Source organism: Lepus europaeus, chromosome 10 (assembly GCF_033115175.1).
Source record: "Lepus europaeus isolate LE1 chromosome 10, mLepTim1.pri, whole genome shotgun sequence".
NCBI lineage: Eukaryota > Metazoa > Chordata > Mammalia > Lagomorpha > Leporidae > Lepus > Lepus europaeus.
Window position 1 is genome coordinate 64652332 of NC_084836.1, and position 23167 is coordinate 64675498.

General features: G+C 53.0%; 1 protein-coding gene across 9 annotated transcripts; it reads left to right on the forward strand.

The window, feature by feature from the left end:
• Positions 1 to 54: 54 nt before the first annotated feature.
• On the forward strand, positions 55 to 22741 carry SMARCC2 (SWI/SNF related, matrix associated, actin dependent regulator of chromatin subfamily c member 2). 9 transcript variants are annotated; one of them, XM_062203475.1, is made up of 30 exons: positions 56 to 205; positions 2100 to 2219; positions 2816 to 2901; positions 3320 to 3401; positions 3495 to 3587; positions 4144 to 4213; positions 4440 to 4509; positions 8435 to 8510; positions 8989 to 9120; positions 9223 to 9338; positions 9647 to 9771; positions 12256 to 12315; positions 12465 to 12502; positions 12755 to 12885; positions 13186 to 13257; positions 14795 to 14908; positions 15341 to 15494; positions 16152 to 16244; positions 16476 to 16595; positions 16685 to 16747; positions 17115 to 17373; positions 17593 to 17754; positions 17979 to 18043; positions 18224 to 18359; positions 18551 to 18717; positions 19091 to 19225; positions 20309 to 20690; positions 21013 to 21096; positions 21373 to 21438; positions 21993 to 22741. In XM_062203475.1, the coding sequence occupies exons 1-30, from the start codon at positions 95 to 97 to the stop codon at positions 22067 to 22069; spliced, it is 3459 nt and encodes a 1152-aa protein (XP_062059459.1). In that variant the 5' UTR covers positions 56 to 94; the 3' UTR covers positions 22070 to 22741. The 9 variants fall into 9 exon arrangements, with proteins under 9 accessions (XP_062059453.1, XP_062059459.1, XP_062059460.1 ...); XM_062203476.1 differs by lacking the exon at positions 21373 to 21438; XM_062203472.1 differs by lacking the exon at positions 16152 to 16244.
• Positions 22742 to 23167: the final 426 nt, after the last annotated feature.

Here is a 23167-nt window from a genome sequence, read left to right on the forward strand (position 1 = left end):
GGAGGCGGCGGGAGGCGGGCGGAGGAGGAGGCGGGAGCTGAGCTGAGCGGGGCGGGCGGCGGTGGCGGCGGCGGCGGGGCCCGAGCCCGAGAAGATGGCGGTGCGGAAGAAGGACGGCGGCCCCAACGTGAAGTACTACGAGGCCGCGGACACCGTGACCCAGTTCGACAACGTGCGGCTGTGGCTCGGCAAGAACTACAAGAAGGTACGCGGGCAGGGCCGCGCGGGGGCCGGGGGCGGGACAAAGGCCCCGCGGCCCCGCGGCCCCCCGGGGTCCTGCCCACCCTCCAGCCGCCCTGGCCCCTCCCCCGCGGCCTCCCGGGCAGCGCCCCGCGGGCCCGCGCCCCTCCCCCAGCCTCTCCCACCCCCACCCCGGCCGCGGATCCCAGCCCCCGCCCGCACGGCTGCGCCCTCTGCCCCTTGTTTTTCTCCGCGGCCCCGGTGCCGGCAGCCCACCCGCCCCCTGAGCCGTCGCCTTCTCTGCTTTTCCGGGGGGAGACGGCCGGCCTAGGGTGGGCCGGGCGCAGAGCGGGCGCCCTCCCCGCGGCCCCGGGTGCCCGCCCCGGCTCCCCATGGAGCCAGGTAGCGGCGGGGCCGAGGCCTCTCCGGTGCTTTGTGTGTGTCCGGAGAGAGATGAGCGAGGCAGCGGGGTAAACAGCCGCGGGGCCCCGAAAGAGGTCCCCACCCCGGGATCACCTGTCTCCCTCCATCCGAAGGGCAACAACCTCCCAGGGAGACGGGGTCCGGGAGCTCCTGGGCTTCACAATGAAGTCACCCCACAGCCCAGCCTGGCGCTGCCGGCGGCTCGGGGTCCAGAGGCTTGGATCAGCTTTATAGCCCTAGCCCCTCACCCCCCTAGTCTGTAACGGAAATCCTAAGGTAGCCAACAAAAAGGTTCCAGAAGCCTCACCTGTCTTGGGTGTCTTTGTCTTGGGCCTGGTGCTTCCCTGGAGATGGGCTGCCCGTGTCCCTGTTCACTCAGCTCCAGTTGGGGATTCTTCCTGGCTTGCTTTAGCACCCGGGGTCTTCCTGCGCACCTCTGTGGCCTGTCAGAAGTGGGATGGATGGTTTAGGAGGGCCTCCCCAGCCGTGGTTATGAGCGTGGCCCTGCACGGAGGGGGGTCTCCCTGGGTGTCAGAATCCTGACAGCTGCTGAGTCTGTGGCTTGCCTGCAGCCCAGCGTGGGGCTCTGGTTCCCAGGTTTCTATCTCTGACCTTTTGGAGGGAGATGAGTTAGGGGCCTAGGGCCCTGGGGGAAGAATTGACAGCCTGTGACAGGGTTCAGCTTTCCTGCTCTTTGTCATCCACCTTCCCCTTCTCTGAGCTCCTTCTGCCTCCCACTGAGTAGTGCTGTCTGCCCTGTGGTTAGGGTGGAGGAAACAGGGGTCAGGAGGTAAAGAGAAAGTTGGCCTCCTGGCTCCGTTTTCAGTTAGGACTGCAGGCTGGGATGCTGGTAGTTTCATAGGAGGCCTAGGGCTGCCTGGCTCAGGTGCGATTTCCTCAGACAGGATAGATGATGTCTCGCAAGCTGGGGAGGAGTGGGCCCTCCTGTCTTGGAAGACATCGACCCCCGGTTCCTAGCAGAAACACAGCTCACATGCTCACTCTCGGGCCGCCGGCCTACCTTCTCTTCTTTGCACCTTTTCCTATTAGGCTACATTAGCGGGGAATCGTGGCCTCCCTCAGTTTCCCCAAGAACTGCGCTGTTGTCTCACTTACAGCTTGGAAGGTATTGCTTCCAGGACCTGAACTCCACAAACCTTCAGGATTTTACAGCCCTCAGTGCCGTTGGCTGGAGATCAGGTGCCAAGATAACAGGGTCTGGCAACTCAGATTTCAAGGAAGAGTCCTTGGAAATTTCCCTCACCCACAACACCCTGCACTGGCGGCTGCGGCTGGTGGCGGCAGAATTTCAACTTCCTGGTTAGGGGTTTCCAGGGCCACCCTTCCACCATTTTCTTTATAGGGACTCAAACACGTGGGGGAGAAAAGCACTGTTTTCTCTGCCCCGGCTTCTTCCAGAGCCTCTAGGGAAGAAATGTGGAGGTGGCAGACATTTATCCGGGGTCTGTTTCCCTTTGCTTTCTCCGTTTCTCCAGTATATCCAAGCTGAACCACCCACCAACAAGTCGCTGTCTAGCCTGGTTGTACAGTTGCTACAATTTCAGGAAGAAGTTTTTGGCAAACATGTCAGCAATGCGCCACTCACTAAACTGCCGGTGAGTGCAGAAGCCTCGAGTCCTCCCACCTGGCGTGGGAAGGATTTGTGAATTTTGTCATTCTTGAGATTTGGGTTCTTTCCTGCCGCCCGTGTCCCCTGCTCAGGATGTGACTGACCTGGACTGGTCCCCAGGTTACCATGCCCAGGCCCTTTGTTTTCGTAACACTTTGTGCAACAAGTTATCTCGGAGCACTGTGGGCTCCGTCCCAATCTCTCCTGGCAGGGTTAAAAGGCCTAAGATCCGGATTTGCACGGGTTTCTTCTGTGTCAGATCCTGGCTCTACCACTTGAGGGCCCTGTGATCCTGGGCAGCCTTTGTGAGTCTTGGTTCCTTCACGTGTAGATGGGGTTAACATGCCTACCTTGTGGGGTTTCTGCCAGGGTGAATGCGGTAACTCAGTAAGTGCTTGGTACAAGCTGGCGGGTACTGGTCTCCTTCCCCACCCCAGAGCACCCGCTACAGTTACATGAGGGGTGAAGAATTCTAGTTTTGCGAGGGAACTCGGTTCGGCCCGGGGTTTTATGAAAGAATTAGTAAGTGATGAGAGAATTTATGATATAACTTGCATGCTTCTCACTGTCTCCATTCTGTAGATCAAATGTTTCCTAGATTTCAAAGCAGGAGGCTCCCTGTGCCACATACTTGCAGCTGCCTACAAATTCAAGAGTGACCAGGGATGGTGAGACCCTTCATACTCAGTGTCTTACATTTAGTTTAGAGGGCACCCGCCTCAGCTCCTTGGGTGGGAGGACACAGGTGGACATTCCGTGAGTGTCTTTCGCTGGGTCAGAAAAACGGCCGCGTGTCAGGGCCAAAACAGTCCCCAAGAATGAGTGAGGACATGCCCGTGGGTGTCGGTGCGTGTGCCGTGGAGGAAAAGGGATTCTCAGCGTGGCCTCTTAAGCTTCTCTTTGCCTTTCCGGGCTAAGCACAGAGGGATTTGTGGAGTTGAGATCAGTGAACCCCAGAACTCAGGTGATCTGGCATCAACTATGAGCAAGGTTGCCTCCTAATTTCCCAAGTCAAGAAGTCACACACCCTCACCTTGTTCCCAGCCCTGAGCTACCCCACTCACTAGATTATTGCCTCTTTACAAGGAGGCGTTACGATTTCCAGAACCCATCACGCATGGACCGCAACGTGGAAATGTTTATGACCATTGAGAAGTCCTTGGTGCAGGTAATAGTCAGGGGCCTCCCCTGCCCGCCTCCCTTCCCTCAGCGATAACCCCTGCCCCAAAAATCTCATCCCATCTGTTTCTTCTCCCCACAGAATAACTGCCTGTCTCGACCTAACATTTTTCTCTGCCCAGATATTGAGCCCAAACTGCTAGGGAAGCTAAAGGACATTATCAAGAGACACCAGGTAAGTGGTGGGGCAGGAGAGGTTTCTTGCCCCAGTGTTTTCCATACTGCACAGCAGCAGTGAAGCACCACGGTGCCTACGCTGAGCTGGCCCTCGCTCCCAGTTTGGGAAAAGACTGGAGGCTAAGCCTTGAGCCTCTCTCCTGCCTGCTCTGCCCATCTCCCAGTCCTCACGGGTCTGGACCCCTGTTCCCAGAGACTCCACTGGCATCTGCTTCCACTGAGCTGGAGACTATCTAATTTCAGACCAATGAAATCCTTGCTCTTTGGAACTTTGTGACAACAAGCGGATGGCACTGATGAAAACATACAGTCACCTTTACATTTCCCACGTGTGGCTTACCCACTTAGAGGGTTCTGTGGCAGCAGTTTGTTATTTGACGTTTGTTCGTTACTAGCACAGTTTCAGCCGTTTCTCTTTGCTGCTCAGCGAGTGTGTGCTTAGAAAATGCAAACTACCTTTAATATCATTGTAAGTGGACTGTGATTGGTTTGGTTTGTTTGCACCCATAATTCAGCGGGGCCCCTATTGATCTCCTTCTCCTTGTGCCATCCAGGGAACAGTCACTGAGGATAAGAACAATGCCTCCCACGTTGTGTATCCTGTCCCAGGGAACCTCGAAGAAGGTGGGACCTGGGTTTTCCTGGCCCTGCAGTGGATGCCTTGGACTGGGAGGCGGAGGACTGCTCAGCTCACCAGGCAGCACCAGGGCTCCTCTCTCCTCTCCCATCTTCAGTTCCTGTTGTCATGTCCCCTGCTGCAGCAGGGGAGTGCTTAGTCAGGGCTTTTGTCCAGTTATTTTTGTGTGTGCCCCTTTAGCTTATCTCCTCCCTTCTCTGTCTCTGTCCCCAGAGGAATGGGTACGGCCAGTCATGAAGAGGGATAAACAGGTTCTTCTGCACTGGGGCTACTACCCTGACAGGTGAGGATGGGTTCCTGGGGCAGGTTCAAGTTCAAGAGCCAGACCCAGTAGCCCTGGAACATGCAGCAGAGCGAGAAGACTCTTTGGGGGTTGTTTTCAGATCAGTTAATTTGTTCTCCCACCTATCCTGTGAATCCTCTGTCTGGGGAGGGTTTGAACTTACTGGATGAGGCTTAGGTTTAGGTTAAAAGGATTTGGCTTCGTGTGTGAAATGCTCATCCCAGGAGAATTTTCAGTTAGTAAATGTTAGAAACAGTCTACCTGGAAGTAGGCATCAGCACTTTTTTTTTAGGGAGTCATGCAACCTTTAAAGTCATATGAAATAACATGGATAACTCATAAGTGAATATTAACTGTAAAAAGTAGCAATGTAAAATAACATCTAGTATGATTATAATTATGTAAAACCAAAAACAGAAAAAAATCACTGGCAAAAACATACTAAGGATCAAGAGTAGTTGTTAGAATGATTCTTCATTTTTTTTAAAAGTTTATTTTCAATTGACACATAGTAAGTAATACGTATTCATAGGTATAGACTATTTTGACATGTCCATAACCATATACAGTGATTAAATCAGGATAATTAGCATGTCCATCATCTTAAACATTTGTCATTTCTTTGTATTTGAAACATTTGTTCTCCAATTTTTTGTGTGTGTGCATCAGTAAGGAATTTACTTTTTTTTTTTTTTTTTTTTTTTTTTAAGATTTATTTTATTTGAAAGAGTTACACAGAGAGGGGAAGAGATAGAGAGAGGTCTTCTGTCTGCTGGCTCACTCCCCAAATAGCCACAATGGCTGGGGCTGGACCAGGCCGGAGCCAGGAGCTGTGAGCTTCTTCTGGGTCTCCAACATGGGTTCAGGGGTCTAAGCACTTGGGCCATCTTCTGCTGCTTTCCCAGGCACATTAGCAGGGAACTGGATCAGGAGTGGAGTAGCCGGGACTTGAACCAACGCCCATATGGGATGCTGATGCTGCAGGCGGCGGCGCACTGGCCCCTACTTTTTTTTTTTTTTTTGACAGGCGAGTGGACAGTGAGAGAGAGAGAGAAAGACAGAGAGAAAGGTCTTCCTTTTCCGTTGGTTCACCCACCAAAGGCCACTGCGGCCGGCGTGCTATGCCAATCCGAAGCCAGGAGCCAGGTGCTTGCGGGTGCAGGGCCCAAGCACTTGGGCCATCCTCCACTGTACTCCCAAGCCACAGCAGACAGCTGGACTGGAAGAGGGGCAACTGGGACAGAATCCGGCGCCCTGACCGGGACTAGAACCCGGTGTGCATTTGGATTAAAATAATAATAATAATAATAAGTAGGGGCCGGTGCCGCGGCTCAATGGGCTAATCCTCCGCCTTGCGGCGCCGGCACACCGGGTTCTAGTCCCGGTCGGGGCGCCGGATTCTGTCTCAGTTGCCCCTCTTCCAGTCCAGCTGTCTGCTGTGGCCAGGGAGTACAGTGGAGGATGGCCCAAGTGCTTGGGCCCTGCACCCCATGGGGGACCAGGAGAAGCACCTGGCTCCCAGCTTTGGATCAGCGCGGTGTGCCGGCTGTAGCGCACCAGCCGCAGCGGCCATTGGAGGGTGAACCAACAGTAAAGGAAGACCTTTCTCTCTCTCACTGTCTACTCTGCCTGTCAAAAAAAAAAAAAAAAAAAAATCCAAATGCTGGCATTGTCCAGAGAAATTTAACATATATATTTATAATTGCTGTATATCAAGCTGAATTGCTGATACTTGTTCATTGAAACATTTTGACTTACATGAATGCTTTTTTTTTTTTTTTTTTTTAAGATTTACTTATTCATTTGAAAGGCAGAGTTACAGAGAGACAGAGGCAGAGAGAGATCTTCTACCTGCTGATTCACTACCCAAATGGCCATGGCCACAATGGCCAGAGCTTGGCCAATCCAGAGCCAGGAACCAGGAGCTTCTTCTGGTTTTCTCATGTGGCTGCAGGGGCCCAAGGACTTGGGCCATCTTCCACTGCTTTCCTAGGGCCATAGCAAGGAGCGGGATTGGAAGTGGAACAGCAGGACTTGAACCAGTGTCCTTATGGGATGCCAGCACTGCAGGTGGCGCGGCTTTACCTGCTATGCCACAGCGCCAGCCCCTTGCGTGAATGCTTTCTGTCCACACATTTATATTAAAAATTCACACACACATGAAAATGGAAAAAATTGCCAATACTTGAATTTTGCCCCCCATTTTTCCACTCAGAAAAAAAAATCATGTACTTAGGGGCCTTTTTTTTAAAAAATGATTTATTCTATTTATTTATAAGTCAGAATTAGAGAGATCAGCCAATCTGTTGGTTCTCTGCCCAAATGGCTGCAAAGGCTATTTGGGTGGCCAGGCCGAAGCCAGAAGCATCTTCCAGGTCTCCCATATAGGAGCAGGGGCTCAAGCATTTGATTCATCCTCCACTGCTTTTCACAGGCACATTAGCAGGGAGCTGCATTGAAAGTGGAGCAGCCTGGACTTGAACTAGTGCCCATATGGGATGCCAGCTCTGCAGGTGCCAGCTTAACCCTTTGCACCACAGCACTGGCCCTTAGGGACCTTTTGGACATGTAGAGGGAAAAAATGTCTAATGTTCAGAACTACCAGTAACAGGAAGAAGAGAAAAAAATATTTTGAAATGAAATGTTTCCCATCATAGATCATAGTGGACTCTTTTTTTTTTTTTTTTTTTAAGTTTAAAAAATTTTTTTTAACTTACTTGAAAGAGAGAGACTGTAAACAGAGAAAGAGCTCTTCTATCCAGTGGTTACCTCTCCAGATGGCCAAAACAGCCAGGGTTGGGCCTGGCTTCATCTGGGTCTTCCATGAAGGTACAGGGGCCCAAGCTCTCGGGCCACCCTCCACTGCTTTCCCCAGGCCATTAGCAGGAAGCTAGATCAGAAGTAGAACAGCTGGGCCTTGAACCAGTGCCCATATGGGATGCTGGCACTGCAGGTGGCAGCTTTACCCACATAGTGGTTTCTTAATCACATTCTCCACATATGTGGCATGCTAGCTAGATGTCTTTTGGCATAATTGTTACACATTTGGCACGGGTAGCACACAGGTTGGTGTCTTCAAAAAGGCCAGCCAGCTAGGCCTTGCTTGTCTTGTGGAAAGCACCAACAGTGGTGCTCTGGGAGCGCAGATCTGTTTTGCAATCCTGAGCAGTTTCTCCCACCAGACGCTTAAAAGGAGAGTTTTCGAATCAAAAGTTCAGTGGACTTCTAATAACTGAGTGCCACAATGCCAGGCTTGTAACAGTGAGGTTTCTTCACCCCTCCAGTAGAGGTCACTCCCTCGTCAGTGGGTTTTGTAGCCGGTTGCTTCCATGGGTGCTTTACTGCTGGTTGATTTGTGGGCGGTCTGCTTTCTGGGAACCATTGTTTATAGAGACCTCCTTCCCTACCCTCCTCTCCTTCTGCTAGACCTCAGTGAGCTAGGGGCAGCACTGGTGTTTATAAGATTTGTTTTGTTTATTTTAAAAGTAGAGTGTCAGAGAGAGGAGGAGAGACAGATCTTCCATCTACTGGGTCACTCCTCACATGATCGCAACAGCTAGGACTGGGCCGTGCTGAAGCCAGAAGCCAGGAGTTCCACGTGGGTCCCCCACATGGGCTGCAGGGGCCAAGTACTCGGACAGCCTCCCACTGCTTTCCCAGGTCTATTAGCAGAGAGCAGCCAGGACTTGAATTTGCACTCTGATATGGGGTGCTGGTGTCACAGGCAGTGTATTCACCTGCTGCACCACAGTGCTAGCCCCTGTTCTCGGCTTTTTAAATGCATTGTAATGTTTTCTGGATAGCGCCTGGAAAAATAAACCATGCCAAAAAGATAAACCAACAACCCAGTACTTTGTGTAAGTGTTTCCAAAAGATCTGTACTCCATCCTGTTGATTGTACTTCATGCTCAATTTCTCATGGCAGTTACGACACCTGGATCCCGGCAAGTGAAATTGAAGCATCTGTGGAAGACGCACCAACTCCCGAGAAACCTAGGAAGGTAAGCTTTTCCCGTGCCCCCACCCCAAGAGGGAGACTGGGACCAGACCACTTTCTGGAGGTGAGGCAGTGAGGCTCCTGTGCCCTTGGACTTTGTTTGAATTATTATTTATTTATTTTCATTTTTATTTGAAAGGCAGAGACAGAGAGAGATCTGTCTGCTGGTTCAGTCCACAAATGCCTACAACAGAAAGCACTAGGTTAGGCTGAAGTCAGGAGCCAGGAACTCAATCCATGTCTCCACGCAGGTGGCAGGAACACCTACTTGAGCCGTTACCTCCTATCTCCCAAGGTGCACACTGGCAAGAAGCTGGAATTGGCAGTAGAGATGGGAATCAAATCCACGGCTCTCCAATACAGCATGTCCCACCTGCTGCACCGGAACCTGCCCACCAACACACATGTGTTTTAACAAAGGTCCCCAGACCAAGCTGTTGCTTCCAGGCTTCCCTTCAGCACCGTCTGCCTTTGTGCTTTAGGTTCATGCAAAGTGGATCCTGGACACAGACACCTTCAATGAGTGGATGAATGAGGAAGACTATGAAGTAAATGATGACAAAAACCCTGTCTCCCGCCGAAAGAAGATTTCAGCTAAGACACTGACAGATGAGGTGAAATTGTGTTCTTTCTTCCTGGAGCCCCATTAAGCACAGTCTCAGAACAAATCTTTGCTGGGGATTGTAGGCTAACGCCTGTCGCACTTCAACCTGCAGGTGAACAGCCCGGATTCAGATCGTCGAGACAAGAAGGGAGGGAACTATAAGAAGAGGAAACGTTCCCCTTCTCCTTCACCAACCCCAGAAGCTAAGAAGAAAAACGCTAAGAAAGGGTACATTAGCCCTAACCTTCCCCTGTGTTCACCGTTCTCTGCACACCAGGGCGAAGGAAAGAAGGACCAAGTCCTTCCCATAACCTTCCGGCCATGACCTGGACGTGCCATATACCGCAGGTGTCCTGAGCTCCCAGTTAGTTCCAGTCCCAGCCATCACCTCACTCAGAGAGCTTCGTCACCAGATGAAAAGCCTCTGCCACTTCCTGTTACCCTGCAGCTCTACCCTTGGGATTCTTTCTTGCTTCCCTTCCTTGAACCTCAACATCCAAGGATGACTGGATTTTCTTTTACTCTTTCTTTCCCAGCCCTTCAACACCTTACACCAAGTCGAAGCGTGGCCACAGAGAAGAGGAGCAAGAAGACCTGACAAAGGACATGGATGAGCCCTCACCAGTCCCCAATGTAGAAGAGGTGACACTGCCCAAAACAGGTATGGGCCGGGCCAAGCTGATTCCCTTAAACAGCTGGTTATTGGTACGATTTTCATTACCAGGGGAAATCCTGTAACTTCATACCCATATCTGAGTTGGGCTGCTTTATACCTGACAGTACTTGTCTCCAAATCTCCAAATTTTTTTATGACCCCTTTACATATTTTTAACATAAATTTTTATTTATTTATTTTCATTTTGTTTGAAAAGCAGAGAGGGATAGAGAAAGAGTCTCCATACGCTGACTCACTCCTCCATATGCCCACATCAGCCACAGCTGGGCGAGGTTATGAAGCAAGGAACCCAGAACTCAATCCAGAATCTCCCACATGGGAGCTCTCCACACGCTCTCCCACCCAAGCTCTGAGCCGTCCATCACCTGCTTCCTTCCAGGGTGCACACCAGCGTGGAGCTGGAATCAGAAGTGGGCTGGGACTTGAACCCAGGCTCTCTGATCTGGAATATCAGTATCCCAAGTGGTATCTTTTTTTTTGGGGGGGCAGGCAGAGTTAGACAATGAGAGAGACAGAGAAAAAGGAGAAAGAGAGAGAGAAAGGTCTTCCTTTTCCGTTGGTTCACCCCCAAAATGGCAGCTACGGCCGGCGCGCTGCGCCAATCCAAAGCCAGGAGCCAGCTGCTTCCTCCTGGTCTCCCATGCGAGTGCAGGGCCCAAGCACTTGGGCCATCCTCCACTGCCCTTCCGGGCCACAGCAGAGAGCTGGACTGGAAGAGGAGCAACCGGGACAGAATCCGGCGCCCCAACTGGGCCTAGAACCCGGTGTGCCGGGCCGCAGGCGGAGGATTAGCCAAATGAGCCACAGCGCCAGCCCTCCCTAGTGGTATCTTTAACCACTGTACCAGACGCCTGCTCCTCCAAACTCTTTTTCCTTATGCACTCCTGTTGGTAAAATAGATTCGAGCACATATTCTTTATGGGTACTGTGAAGCCAGTCATTACCTTAGGGTCATTACAAAATACGTGTGGAGTGGGTGTTTGGTATAGCAGGTAAAATGTTGATTCATCCCGTATTGCAGTGCTGAGTTCAGGTTCCAAGTCCAGAATTTCCTTTTAATTCTATCCTCCTACTAATGTATACCCTGGGTGGTAACAGATGATGGGTCGAGTAGTTGGGAGATCTGGACTGGGCTCTGGGCTCTTGACTTTGGCCTGGCCCTATCTTGGCTGTTTTGGGCATTTGGGGAGTGAACCAGCGGATAGGAGATCTCTGTTTCTCTGCTTTTCAAATAAAAAAATTGAAACATCAAAAAATAAAAAATGTAGAGGATAATAAAAACAAATACAATGGGAAGTTCTGGCTTCTCCTGTGTTCCAGTGGATGATTTTTGCATCTGATATGAGAACTTCCCTTTGGAGGCCATTGTTTTGCAATACTGGCTTATGATCTGTATTTCATAGACTAGCTCAAGGTATTCCAGGAATATATTTCAGGATGGGGTTGGAGCAGCCACTGAGAGGAGTTCTGGCTTCTACCTGCTTATCAGTCAGCTCTTCGCCGTTTTCTCCTGAGCTTTTGTGTGTGAATTCAGTTGAGGAAAGTGTCTTATGCTTTCTTTTCTTTTCTTTTTTTTTTTTTTTTTAAAGATTTATTTATTTACTTGAAAGTCAGAGTTACACAGAGAGAAGGAAAGGCAGAGAGAGGTCTTCCATCTGCTGGTTCACTCCCCAATTGGTCGCAACGGCCAGAGCTGCACTGATCCAAAGCCAAGAGCCAGGAGCCTCCTCCAGGTCTCCTACACGAGTGCAGGGGCCCAAGGATTTGGGCCATGCTCCACTGCTTTTCCAGGCCATAGCAGAGAGATGGATTGGAAGTAGAGCAGCCAGGACTCGAACTGCCCATATAGGATGCTGGCACTGCAGGCAGCAGCCTTACCTGCTGTGCCACAGCACCAGCCTCGTCCTATGCTTTCAAAAATGTTTAGGAACATAACTGTTCCTCTACAGCAGAGATGGGGGAAGTTTTATTTGGCCAAGGGCTGGGCCATGTGGATATTTCTAACATCATTTGCAGGCCATACCAAATTCTCAGAGATTAGCCGGCTATAGGTTTATTGAATTTTGAGTCCTGTCTGCAGTTGCCTTGGCAGTGCCAGACCAAATGATTTTGCGGGACTTCTATAGCCCATAGGCCAGACACCCTCTACGTTTGCCCTAGAGGGTGATTTGGTGAAAATCAAACCGAGTTCTTTGTGATCTTACAGACGCACAGTTGGAGGTAGGGGCCTGTCACAAACAAGAATGTAAGTGTAGAGACTAGTCACAGGTATTTTTGGTTGGAGAAGGGAAGAAAGTAGTGAGTATTTCAAGCCCTGGAATGATTGGGGCTGGAGGGAGTTGCTATGTATTGCAGTCAAATGGAGAAAATTTGTTGAGAAAGAAGGATATGTAGAACTATTAACAGTGGAGAGAGGAGGGCTCAGCTGAGGCCAAATCTGCCTGATGAGATGACTCTCTCTTCTGGCAGTGAACACTAAGAAGGACTCGGAGTCAGCTCCCGTCAAAGGAGGCACCATGACCGACCTGGGTAAGATGGGAGCCCTCGGGAGAGGCGGTCAGGGCCCGAGGCTGGGGGAGGGCTCAGCCGCTGTCTCACCCCTGGCCCGACAGGCTTTGCAGCAGGACGCTCCTGCCCCTCGGGAGGCTTTAGCCTTATCACGCTGCCTTCTCTTTCAGATGAACAGGAGGATGAGAGCATGGAGACCACGGGCAAGGTGGAGCCAGTTTAGAGAGGGCCTCCCTCTCTATGTGATTCTGATTTGTGATGATAAAGTTCCTTCTGTCCCGGCTTTTCCCACTCCAGGCTAATCCTAGTTATTGCTCAAAGCCCCAAGCCTTTTCAAGCCCATGCCTGCTCACTCCCATCACCCGTCGTCTGTGTCCACTTCCCTGGGGTGTGGGGGGAAGCAGAGGGTTGCTGAGGGGACAGAGGAATGCTGAGTGTCCAGCAGCCTCCCTACTCCTAGGATGAGGACGAGAACAGCACAGGGAACAAGGGGGAGCAGACCAAGAATCCAGACCTGCATGAGGACAACGTGACTGAGCAGACACACCACATCATCATTCCCAGCTACGCTGCCTGGTTTGACTACAACAGGTATTGTTCTGGCTTCTCCCTGAATGGCTTCCCTGCCTCCAGGATCAGTGAGCTACTGCTTCCCCTGCCTCCTCCGAATGAGAGAGTTTTGCCTCAGCCAGGTAGACCAGGCTGCTTTTCCATTCTCGAGGAGCTCCTGGTCTATTTTGAGTCTTAGAGGCCTTGTGGGGTGTTCTCCCTACACCTCTAATTCTTTCCTGCAGTTTCAAGCCATCTCCCCATCCCACCTTCTAGGCTTTTCTCCCCTCCAGAGCTCCCGCCTCTCCTCTAAGCCCTTGTCCACTCTGACTTCTCTTGCAGTGTGCATGCCATTGAGAGGAGGGCTCTCCCCGAGTTCTTCAACGGCAAGAACAAGTCCAAGACCCCAGAGATGTAAGGAAATCTCAGCCCATGATTCCCTTCTCCCCTCTGTCCCCTCTTGCCCTTCCTGACCCAGCAGCATTCAGTTCAGCAAGCATTTGTTGAGCTCCTTGCATGCTAGGTTTATAAAGACGTGAGCTACGCAGCCCAGCACTTGGACACATGTTCTTTAGAATGTTCCTGGGGGGATGTCCAGCATGCCTTTCTGTGCAGAACAAGTGCCTGCTCTGGCGCCCCAAATTCTGGCACCAAGGACACAGCCTCTCTGCCATGATCACTGAGACTGCCTACAGTGCAGACGTCTGTAGCACAAGTAGGAGCTTTAAAATATGAGTGACTGTCACCAGGCTGGTCTGAGTAGATTTTGATGAAAAGGACAAGAGAAGGAACTCAGAGAGCACCTAAGTCTGTGAGTGGAGGGACAGCGAGAACTAGTTAGTACCAGGTGCAGGAGTCTCCCTCTCCTTCGCGGTTGTGCCTCAGGCCAGACTTGCCTGGCTTTGGTTGACTCGGTGACCTTCTGTGGTTAGGGTTCCTCCAGGGTAAATGCATGAGAAGGTGGGCGAGACTGAGAACTGAGCAGGTTTTCTTCTTACCTGTTCCTCAGCTTCCCTTTTCTGGGGTCCTCTCTTCCCACCTGTTTCTTGGCCCGTAGCCTGGTTCTCCTCCCAGCAAAGCAGTGTGCGTGAAAAGAAAGGAAAAGGAAGTAGTGCCCAAATAATACACCAGTAGGGTAGGGCAGGAACGAATTCTTGGTATATAATAGTAAATGATGGCAATTGCCTTCATCTGTTGAGAGCACTGTCTGCCAGGCACCATCCTGAGTGTTCTGCACACACTAATTTTATCTCATGTTAACGCTGGAGATAGGTTGTGTTATCATCTCCAGGTTACAGGTTAGACAGCTGGCTTATAAAGGTGTTGTCTTGAATAAGGTCACACCGTTAGTAAGTTAGTCTCCTTCAGTCTGCCTCTTGTTTTCAAACTTGACATTGCACCACCTGACAGCTTCCATGTCTTGAGCTCCTGCACCGTTCCAGACTGCGCTAGTGCTTTCCAGGCTTCCATGGTCCTCGGCAGACATTTCACTATACGGGGGAGGAAGCTGAGTTCAGGAAGTTAAAATCACTGGTCAAGGCCATCACAGTAGAACTGGGATTTGAAGTTACATTTTCCCACTTAAGAACATACGTTCTGTCCACCGTGTCACACATCTGCACACGCACGAATAAGGCTCCCCTTTAGTGTCAGGGTTTTAAGACAAGGGCATCTTTTCTTACCCTTTGATTCCTTGTTTCAAAGTTGGGTGTAACATCTCTGAGGGTAGCCAAGAAGACATTCATTTGCCTGGAACCCCGTCAGGGAGAGTGTGAGGCTGTTAGAGTCCCTTGCACCCAGCACGCAGCAGGCACTCCGTGTATAGCGAGTCAGACCATCTACTCTGTCCCATCTTTGTGGCGTAGGAGGAGTCGTTAGCTCTTTTACCAGTTTCCTACCCTTCAACCTTCAACATGTCTTCTTCCTCTTGTTCATCCCTTTCTCTCCTAAGCTACCTGGCCTACCGAAACTTCATGATTGACACTTACCGACTTAACCCCCAAGAGTACCTCACCTCCACTGCCTGCCGCCGGAACCTGGCCGGGGACGTCTGTGCCATCATGAGGTGGGTCTCACCACTGAGTGGAGGGCAGGGGTGTGCGGGTGCGTCTTGGTGGAGGAGTGATGCAGCCAGCAGTGTAAGGGAGAGGGCAGGGACAGACACCTCTAGAGAAAGGTGAAGCCCAGGTGTGGGTGGTGGCAGTGTGGACAGGAGCACGTCCGTGACCATGACCATGACAGCGGTTCTGTTTCACCAGCTGTCTGGGGAGGGGTGCTTAGCGGCAGCTGGCTGGGAGAGGGTTAGGCTACAGAGGCGGACTTGGTGTCAGTGGGGTCTGGGTGGTGGGTGAGCAGTGGGATTTCCCAGAGAGTAGAATAAACGGAAGAGACCAGGGGAGGAGGAGAGGGAGCTTTACACCCCTGTCTCCACCACAGTCCTCCTCATGCACCTTTCCGGCCGTTCCATGTGACCCTGACTCTGCCTCCCTCCTCACAGGGTCCATGCCTTCCTCGAGCAGTGGGGTCTTATTAACTACCAGGTGGATGCCGAGAGCCGACCAACCCCCATGGGGCCTCCGCCCACCTCTCACTTCCATGTCTTGGCCGACACACCGTCAGGGCTGGTGCCTCTGCAGCCCAAGACCCCGCAGGTAGGGCGAGGGGCTGTGGGGACAGGGTGGGCTTGGGTAAGATCGGGCTTCTTCGGACTTTCTTTTTCTGGTTTTTAGGGTAATGGTTCAGGAGTATTTTGAGGCTTCTTCCTTTTTCATGGGAGGCGAAGGGCCACAGGCATGAGCCCCATGTGTTAGCACCCTCTCTCAGCCTCTGTGCACAAGGCTGCGAGGACTTCCTGAGGGAAGCGAGATGCTCCTTGTCCTCAGGGAGCAGATAGGCCAGTGTAGGGATGAAGCAGACAGAGGAAAATGGCGTAAAATGGACTTGCATGAAATTTTCACACTTCCTCATGTTTCCCACATTTTTTCATTTTTGTCTCATAATTATTATCACCTCCATTTTTTCCACTTCCATTTCATCTATTATAAAAATTAAGAGGAGAAAGGTTATGTGGCTTGCCCAAGGTCACAGAGTACCAAATCTAGGAATAGAATCTAATTGTCCAGCTCCTAAGAGAACCTTAAAGGTACATGTGCATACAAATGGACACCATGCCAACTATGTGTCTAATTAATCAGAAAGGGAACTGGAACAGTGGCATGAGTGCCCCAGAGCTTGCGGGCCACCCAGCATTTGGTCTTGGCCTGGTCATTTCCTGCCCAGCTTCCATGACGCCAAGCTCTGTCCCCTAGGGCCGCCAGGTTGATGCTGATACCAAGGCTGGGCGAAAGGGCAAAGAGCTGGATGACCTGGTGCCAGAGACGGCTAAGGGCAAGCCAGAGCTGGTAGGTGGGGTGCAGACCCCGCTGAGCTTCTTATTTGCCCCTTTATTGGGGGTCCCCTGCCCGGGAAAAAGAGGCATGAGAGCAGAGGAGCTACAGCAGTAGGGGAGGAAGTCCCGCCAGGGGCATCCCTGGCCTGGGAAGGAAGCTCCTTCTGTCTGTTTTCTCTCTCTGTCTGCCCCTGGCCCCCAATGGTCACTCGTACTCACCTCTTTCTTTCCCCTCCACAAATAGCAGACCTCTGCTTCCCAGCAAATGCTCAACTTTCCTGACAAAGGCAAAGAGAAACCAACGGACATGCAGAACTTCGGGCTGCGCACAGACATGTACACGAAGAAGAGCCTCCCCTCCAAGGTAGGCGGTGCAGGCTGGCTGCGGGGCTGGAGAACCTCTCCCGAGAGCTCCCAGGCTCCTGCCTCCTGACCCGCCTGCATCCTCTGCAGAGCAAAGCCGCAGCCAGTGCCACTCGAGAGTGGACAGAACAGGAGACCCTGCTACTCCTCGAGGTAATTGGGGCAAGGAAGAGAGTTCTGCTACGAAAACAGTAGGGACCAGGGTGCCAGCTGCATTTGGGAGCTGGGAGAGCTCGTGGAGTCTGGCGAGAGCAGAGCACAATCTCCTCCCGGTCTCTCCCCTTCCTGATGTCCGTCACACCTGCCCCAGGGCACAGCTCCAGGCCAGGGATCTGGGACGTTTCTTTAACTCCAGATCCTTCCTTGTGCTACTTGGAGATCCCCCTTGGATCCAGCAGTGTAAACACAAAGCAGAACACAGAGAGCTTTGAAGCCAGCTGTCCCTGGTAGCATAGGGGGAGTTGACCTCCAAGGAAGGTGGCTAAGTAATCAAGAGTTGTGTCTCCACCACTCCCACCAGGCACTGGAAATGTACAAAGATGACTGGAACAAAGTATCTGAGCACGTGGGAAGCCGCACACAGGATGAGTGCATCTTGCATTTCCTTCGTCTTCCCATTGAAGACCCCTACCTGGAGGACTCGGAGGCCTCCCTGGGCCCCCTGGCCTACCAGCCCATCCCCTTCAGTCAGTCGGGCAACCCTGTCATGAGCACTGTCGCCTTCCTGGCCTCTGTCGTCGATCCCCGCGTCGCGTCTGCTGCTGCAAAGTCTGCCCTAGGTAACCGGGGTGGGGTGTCCGGCCTTCTTAGTTTGCGTGTGAAGGGCTGGTTACTCAGACTGCGAAATGCTCTCAAGTCCAGCTGCCCTGCTGGCCGCTCAGGGGCCTGTCTAGGTGCTGCGCTGGTCTTAGTTGACAGGTGCTCTGAGGAGGTGTTTGCCGGGATAGCCAGAGCTGCCCACCTGCACCGCTCCCAGCTGCATCCCCTGGGTCTTTCAGAGGAGTTCTCCAAAATGAAGGAAGAGGTGCCCACAGCCTTGGTGGAAGCCCACGTTCGGAAAGTGGAGGAAGCAGCCAAAGTGACAGGCAAGGCTGACCCAGCCTTTGGCCTGGAAAGCAGCGGCATCGCAGGAACCACCTCTGATGAGCCTGAGCGGATTGGTAAGGCCCGGGACGTTTCCAGATCTCTCCCTTTCCACCAAAAGCCACAGCCCTCTGGCCTCCCTCTGCCGTCCCTGCCCCATGTTGGTATCAGAGTACAGCGGGACATGGCTTCTGGCTGGTCCTGTCACTAGGTTTTGGCTGGTGGAGGGGCTGCGGGGAGAGTATTGTAGAGACAGACTATCAGGCATTTCCTCTTCCCTTTCCTCTCCCCACGGGCCCAGAGGAGAGCGGGACTGACGAAGCCCGGGCGGAGGGCCAGGCCACAGATGAGAAGAAGGAGCCCAAGGTATAGAGGGACTGAGCTCAGGCCGGGAGGGGTAGGCGCGGCGGTGGTGGGTGAACAAGGGCTGTCCCCAGAGCCAGGTGGGCTCCGAACATGCCAGAGTGAATGCAGCTCCCAGTCTCCCTCGGAGTGGAGGCTAGTCTCCCCCACCTGATGCTCCCTGTCCTTTCCCTGGCACCTCAGGAGCCCCGGGAAGGAGGAGGGGCTGGAGAGGAGGAGGCCAAGGAGAAAACTAGCGAGGCCCCCAAGAAGGATGAGGAGAAAGGGAAAGAAGGCGACAGCGAGAGGGAACCAGAGAAGAGTGATGGTGACTCAATAGGTGAGCATCCCTGACGGGGCGGGGGAAGAGGGATGGTGACCCAGTGGGTGAGCGTCCTGGATGGTGCCGGGGGTGGGGGAAGAGTGATGGTGACCCAGGGGGTGAATGTCCCGGACAGTGCCAGGGTTGGGGAAGAGCCCAGCAGAGACAAGTGAACCTGTCAGACTAATTCAGCCCTTCCCCTGGCCCAGCTGATCCGGAGAAGGAGAAGGAGCCAAAGGAAGGGCAAGAGGAAGTACTGAAGGAAGTGGTGGAGTCAGAGGGGGAAAGGAAGACAAAGGTGGAGCGGGACATTGGTGAGGGCAACCTCTCCACCGCCGCCGCCGCCGCCCTTGCTGCCGCCGCTGTGAAGGCCAAGGTGAGGCAGGCCCTGAAGACCCGAGGAAAAAGATGCCCTCTAATCTCCTTCACTTACAAGCCCTTCCTTACTCACCCCTTGCTAGCCTGTTTTCTTGTTATTTTTATCCTAACAGAGAGTCATCTCTAAGCTTTTTTAATTTGGGGGCCTGTTTCCAGCTCTGTAACCATGTGACTTGGTCTTATCTTTTGCTGCTCTTTTTCTTTAAAAAAAACAAAACACCAAGCCAGCACTTCTGTGGGTTGTGACCGCAGCGAGTTTACTCTCACACCTGCCCATGTCTGCCCTGCCTTTCTCCCCTGGGATGTGTGCGGCGGGATCCTGCTGCTCACAAGCCATCCCTCCCTCCTCCTGCCCCCCCCACCCCCCCCAGCACTTAGCTGCCGTTGAAGAAAGGAAGATCAAGTCTTTGGTGGCTCTGCTCGTGGAAACTCAGATGAAAAAGTTGGAGATCAAACTCCGGCACTTCGAGGAGCTAGAGACGATCATGGACCGGGAGCGAGAAGCAGTGAGTGGCCTCCCCTAGGGGCTCAGCAGGAGCCTGGAACCCTCCTGGAGACTCAGCTGCCCCTCTGTCCAGGACTGGAGGGGTGTGAGAGAGAAATGGCAGTGCAGAAAGCCTGAGGGCCTGGGCGCCAGCCCTGGGCAGTTAGGGAACACAGCCCCACCCGTGAAGCCTGGACGCTGAGGTCCTAGACTCAGCTCCGTGGGCCAGGCATTCTGGTCTTTTTGTTTTGTTTTGTTTTGTTTTGTTTTTTGCTGCATCTCCAGGTCCCTGAACAGTGTTTGATCCATAGTTAACTCTCAGTAAATATTTGTTGAGTGATTGAATGGGTTGAAGGGACGATGAGAGGGTAGGGGCTTCAGCTCCAGGACGTGAAATTGGAAAGGGAATGGGAACAAAGTATTGAACCATTTTGTCTTTGAGAGCACCTGAAAAGAAATAGGGACTCTGCCCTCAGAGAACTTACAGTCTAATTAGAAACATCGTATATCCATTATGGAGACAATCAAAGCAGTTAATGATGCCTAAAGTATCTGACAAATTCAAATCACACCACCACCTGTGGCTCATGGTCAAAAGGGCCGCCCAGGAGCAGCCCCAGTTTTGAGCAAGGTAGGTGGGGGAGGGGCTGAGAGGCAGTGCATCCAGTAGATTTCAGATCGTGTGTGTGAGTCCTGAGAAATGGCACCACAAAGCCCAAGCACAGGGGCTAGTGACTTGACCTGGGATACTCCCTAAGGACAGTGAGTTGCTAGCCAGTGTTGAAGGAAGAAAACAAATTGACAAGAGGAACTGGAAGTGATTTCCAAATCAAGGTAATGCAAGTTCAAAGCTTTGGAGCTGAAATGAGCCAAGTCTACCATCAGATTAACTCCATTGCAAAGAGAAGCCAGGAGACAATGAAGGTCATGGGAATTTGCAAGAGGTGGGGTGGAGAGGACAGAGGATGCACAAGCACAAAATATAGATGTTGGGAACCACCAGAATGAGAGGCAAGGTCTTTGAGAAGACGGCAAAGCAGGGGGCGAGGCATTTGCCTAGGGATCTTCTGAAAATCGAGTAACAGTCCTCAATTGGCACTGGCAGCTGGAGTATCAGAGGCAGCAGCTCCTGGCCGACAGACAAGCCTTCCACATGGAGCAGCTAAAGTACGCGGAGATGAGGGCCCGGCAGCAGCACTTCCAACAGATGCACCAACAGCAGCAGCAGCCACCGCCAACCCTGCCCCCAGGTTCCCAGCCTATCCCCCCTACAGGGGCTGCTGGGCCACCCGCAGTCCATGGCTTGGCCGTGGCTCCAGCCTCTGTGGCCCCTGCTCCTGCTGGCAGTGGGGTCCCTCCTGGAAGCTTGGGCCCTTCTGAACAGATTGGGCAGGCAGGGTCAACGGCAGGGCCACAGCAGCAGCAACCAGCTGGAGCCCCCCAGCCTGGGGCAGTCCCACCAGGGGTACCCCCCCCTGGACCCCATGGTAAGTGATGGGTTCCAGAACTCTAGCTGGCTCAAGGGATCCAGGTGAATGTCCCAGTTCCCCTCCAAGGGGACTATGTGGGGGGCCTGGAGATACAGACTGGCCTGTGTTTCTACAGAGGGGCGCACCTCTTTTATGTCCCTAAGCCAGCAGGGGACCCCCCCTAACTCCAAACCCTGATCTTTGGAGTTTTGTTCCAAGGAGTGCACCACTTATTCCAGTGTCAGGAGAAGGGAAGGTGGCATCAGGGAGCGGCTTGGATTATCCTTGCTGTGAGTGAGATTTTATGCCTCTAATCTTCACCACTCTTCTTTGTTCCCAGGCCCCTCACCGTTCCCCAACCAACAAACTCCTCCCTCAATGATGCCAGGGGCAGTGCCAGGCAGCGGGCACCCAGGCGTGGCGGGTAATGCTCCTTTGGGTTTGCCTTTTGGCATGCCGCCTCCTCCTCCTCCTGCTCCATCCATCATCCCATTTGGTAGTCTAGCCGACCCCATCAGTATTAACCTTCCCCCTCCTCCTAACCTGCATGGGCATCACCACCATCTCCCGTTCGCCCCGGGCACTCTCCCCCCACCTAACCTGCCTGTGTCCATGGCGAACCCTCTACATCCTAACCTGCCGGCGACCACCACCATGCCATCCTCCTTGCCTCTCGGGCCGGGGCTCGGATCCGCCGCAGCCCAGAGCCCTGCCATTGTGGCAGCTGTTCAGGGCAACCTCCTGCCCAGTGCCAGCCCACTGCCAGGTGAGAAGGGGCCAGGAGGGGAGAAGGGTGAGGGAGAGGGGTCCACAGGGAAGGGGGGAGGGCAGGTGGGGAAGGGGTCAGCTACTAGAGTTTCTGCAGTCAAAGCCTTTTGAACACTGTGGTAAAGTTAGGATGCCGGAGGCAGGGCCTGTCTGGCTGTCCTCCACCATTCCCCAGCCTGGCAGCTGCCGCCTCTGGCATGACGTGGGGGCCTTTCCCTGGTGGGTCTTGGAGGAGTCCTGTGGCACAGAGCATCTCTGTTGTAAACTTGGAAGTCAGCTATTTGTTTGCATGATGATTGGCATCCCTCTGCTCATTCCCATCATGTTCGAATACGCCATTCAGAGTTCCCTTGGGGATAGGCGGCTGATTGGGATCCATGTGTTTCCAGTATGAGGTGGAAGGAGGTGTTGGGAGCGGGGAGTTGTACATCCTAGGTACCTCGTCATCCACCACCACTGCATGTCACGGCCGGTCCTGTGCTTGTGTGGTGGCCTGGCTCCGGAGCCCTCTCTCTGCTCACGTGAGCTGATTCCCCTTCCTTTTCTCCACAGACCCAGGCACCCCTCTGCCTCCAGACCCCACAGCCCCGAGCCCAGGCACAGTCACCCCTGTGCCACCTCCACAGTGAGCAGCCAGCCAGACAACTCCCCCTCACCCCCAAGGAGATCACGGTTCCAGGAACAGCCCTCCCCCAACCACTGGGACCCTTGCCCAGCCTGGAGAGTTCATCACTACGTAAGGAAAGCTCCTCCTGCCCCTCCACAGCCCGCTGCCGTGCCCTGCGGGGGCTTGCGTTTTTCTATCAGAGTATCTAAGGACTGTTTCAAAGCTGTTTCTCGTGTCTCTGAGAGGCTAGGATGGGAAGGCTGCCCTCAGCAGAAGGGCCGGAAGGTGCTCATCCAGGGTTCTAATTAACCACTTCTAAGGGCGCATCCCCTCAAAACTACTGCATTTTTTTAATGGATTAAAAAAAAACTAAGCCCTTCAAAAAGTAGAGATTTTAAAAAGCCACATTTGAACTCCCTTCAATAACCAAGTCTTACATTTTTTAGAGGATGACAATTTCAAGAAAGGGGAACTGAGGTTCTGGGGAACGCTCTGGTAGAATAGGGTGCAGAGCCTGTCTCCCCCAGCCCCTGGCTGGTGGCCGAGTCGCCGCCCAGCTCCCTCACCCACCGCCCCTGCGCACTCATGCCCGCTGCTGCTTCCCATTGTTGCTTTCAGGCTGCCCAGCTCAGCCAACGACCCCTTGCCCTCTGGATGTCAGTTTTGTGTTTTTAAAAGTCGCCTGTTTAGTTGATGTCAGCGTACGTGTATTTGGTGGGGCAAATGGATTTTGGGGGACTCGTGCGGTAGGTAACAAAGGCAAGGGTGATTTTCCTCCCTGCCCTGGGTTGGGTCGGTGACTCCTGGAAGGCACGGAGAAGGGGGCTGTCGGAAGCTGGGAGCTTGTAAAAGCTGACACCTTCAAAGAGCACTTAAGCACCCCTTCAGCCTCTTCATTTCCCATTGAGACCAACTGAACCGCTGCTGCTAGCTAGGGCTTCCACAGATGAGGACCCAGGTTTGGGAGCTGCGGGGAAGGGCGCCTGTGCTCACTGCTGGCTGTGCTCTCTGGATTTCCAGTGGCCCCCCGCGCCCCCCCCCCCCCCCCGGGTGTGCAGGCAAACACGATCCAGACTCTATACCAGTTCCTGCTCTCTCCTGCGAGGCCCTTTGTCCTCAA

Bases quoted from the DNA above. Each gene is read 5' to 3' on its own strand.
- SMARCC2 (XM_062203468.1), top strand. From the start codon at position 95: ATGGCGGTGCGGAAGAAGGACGGCGGCCCCAACGTGAAGTACTACGAG. The intron at 13,258-14,794 runs GTAAGGAAATCT...TTCTCTCCTAAG, and splicing joins AAGTCCAAGACCCCAGAGAT to CTACCTGGCCTACCGAAACT. The intron at 16,748-17,114 runs GTAATTGGGGCA...CACTCCCACCAG, and splicing joins AGACCCTGCTACTCCTCGAG to GCACTGGAAATGTACAAAGA.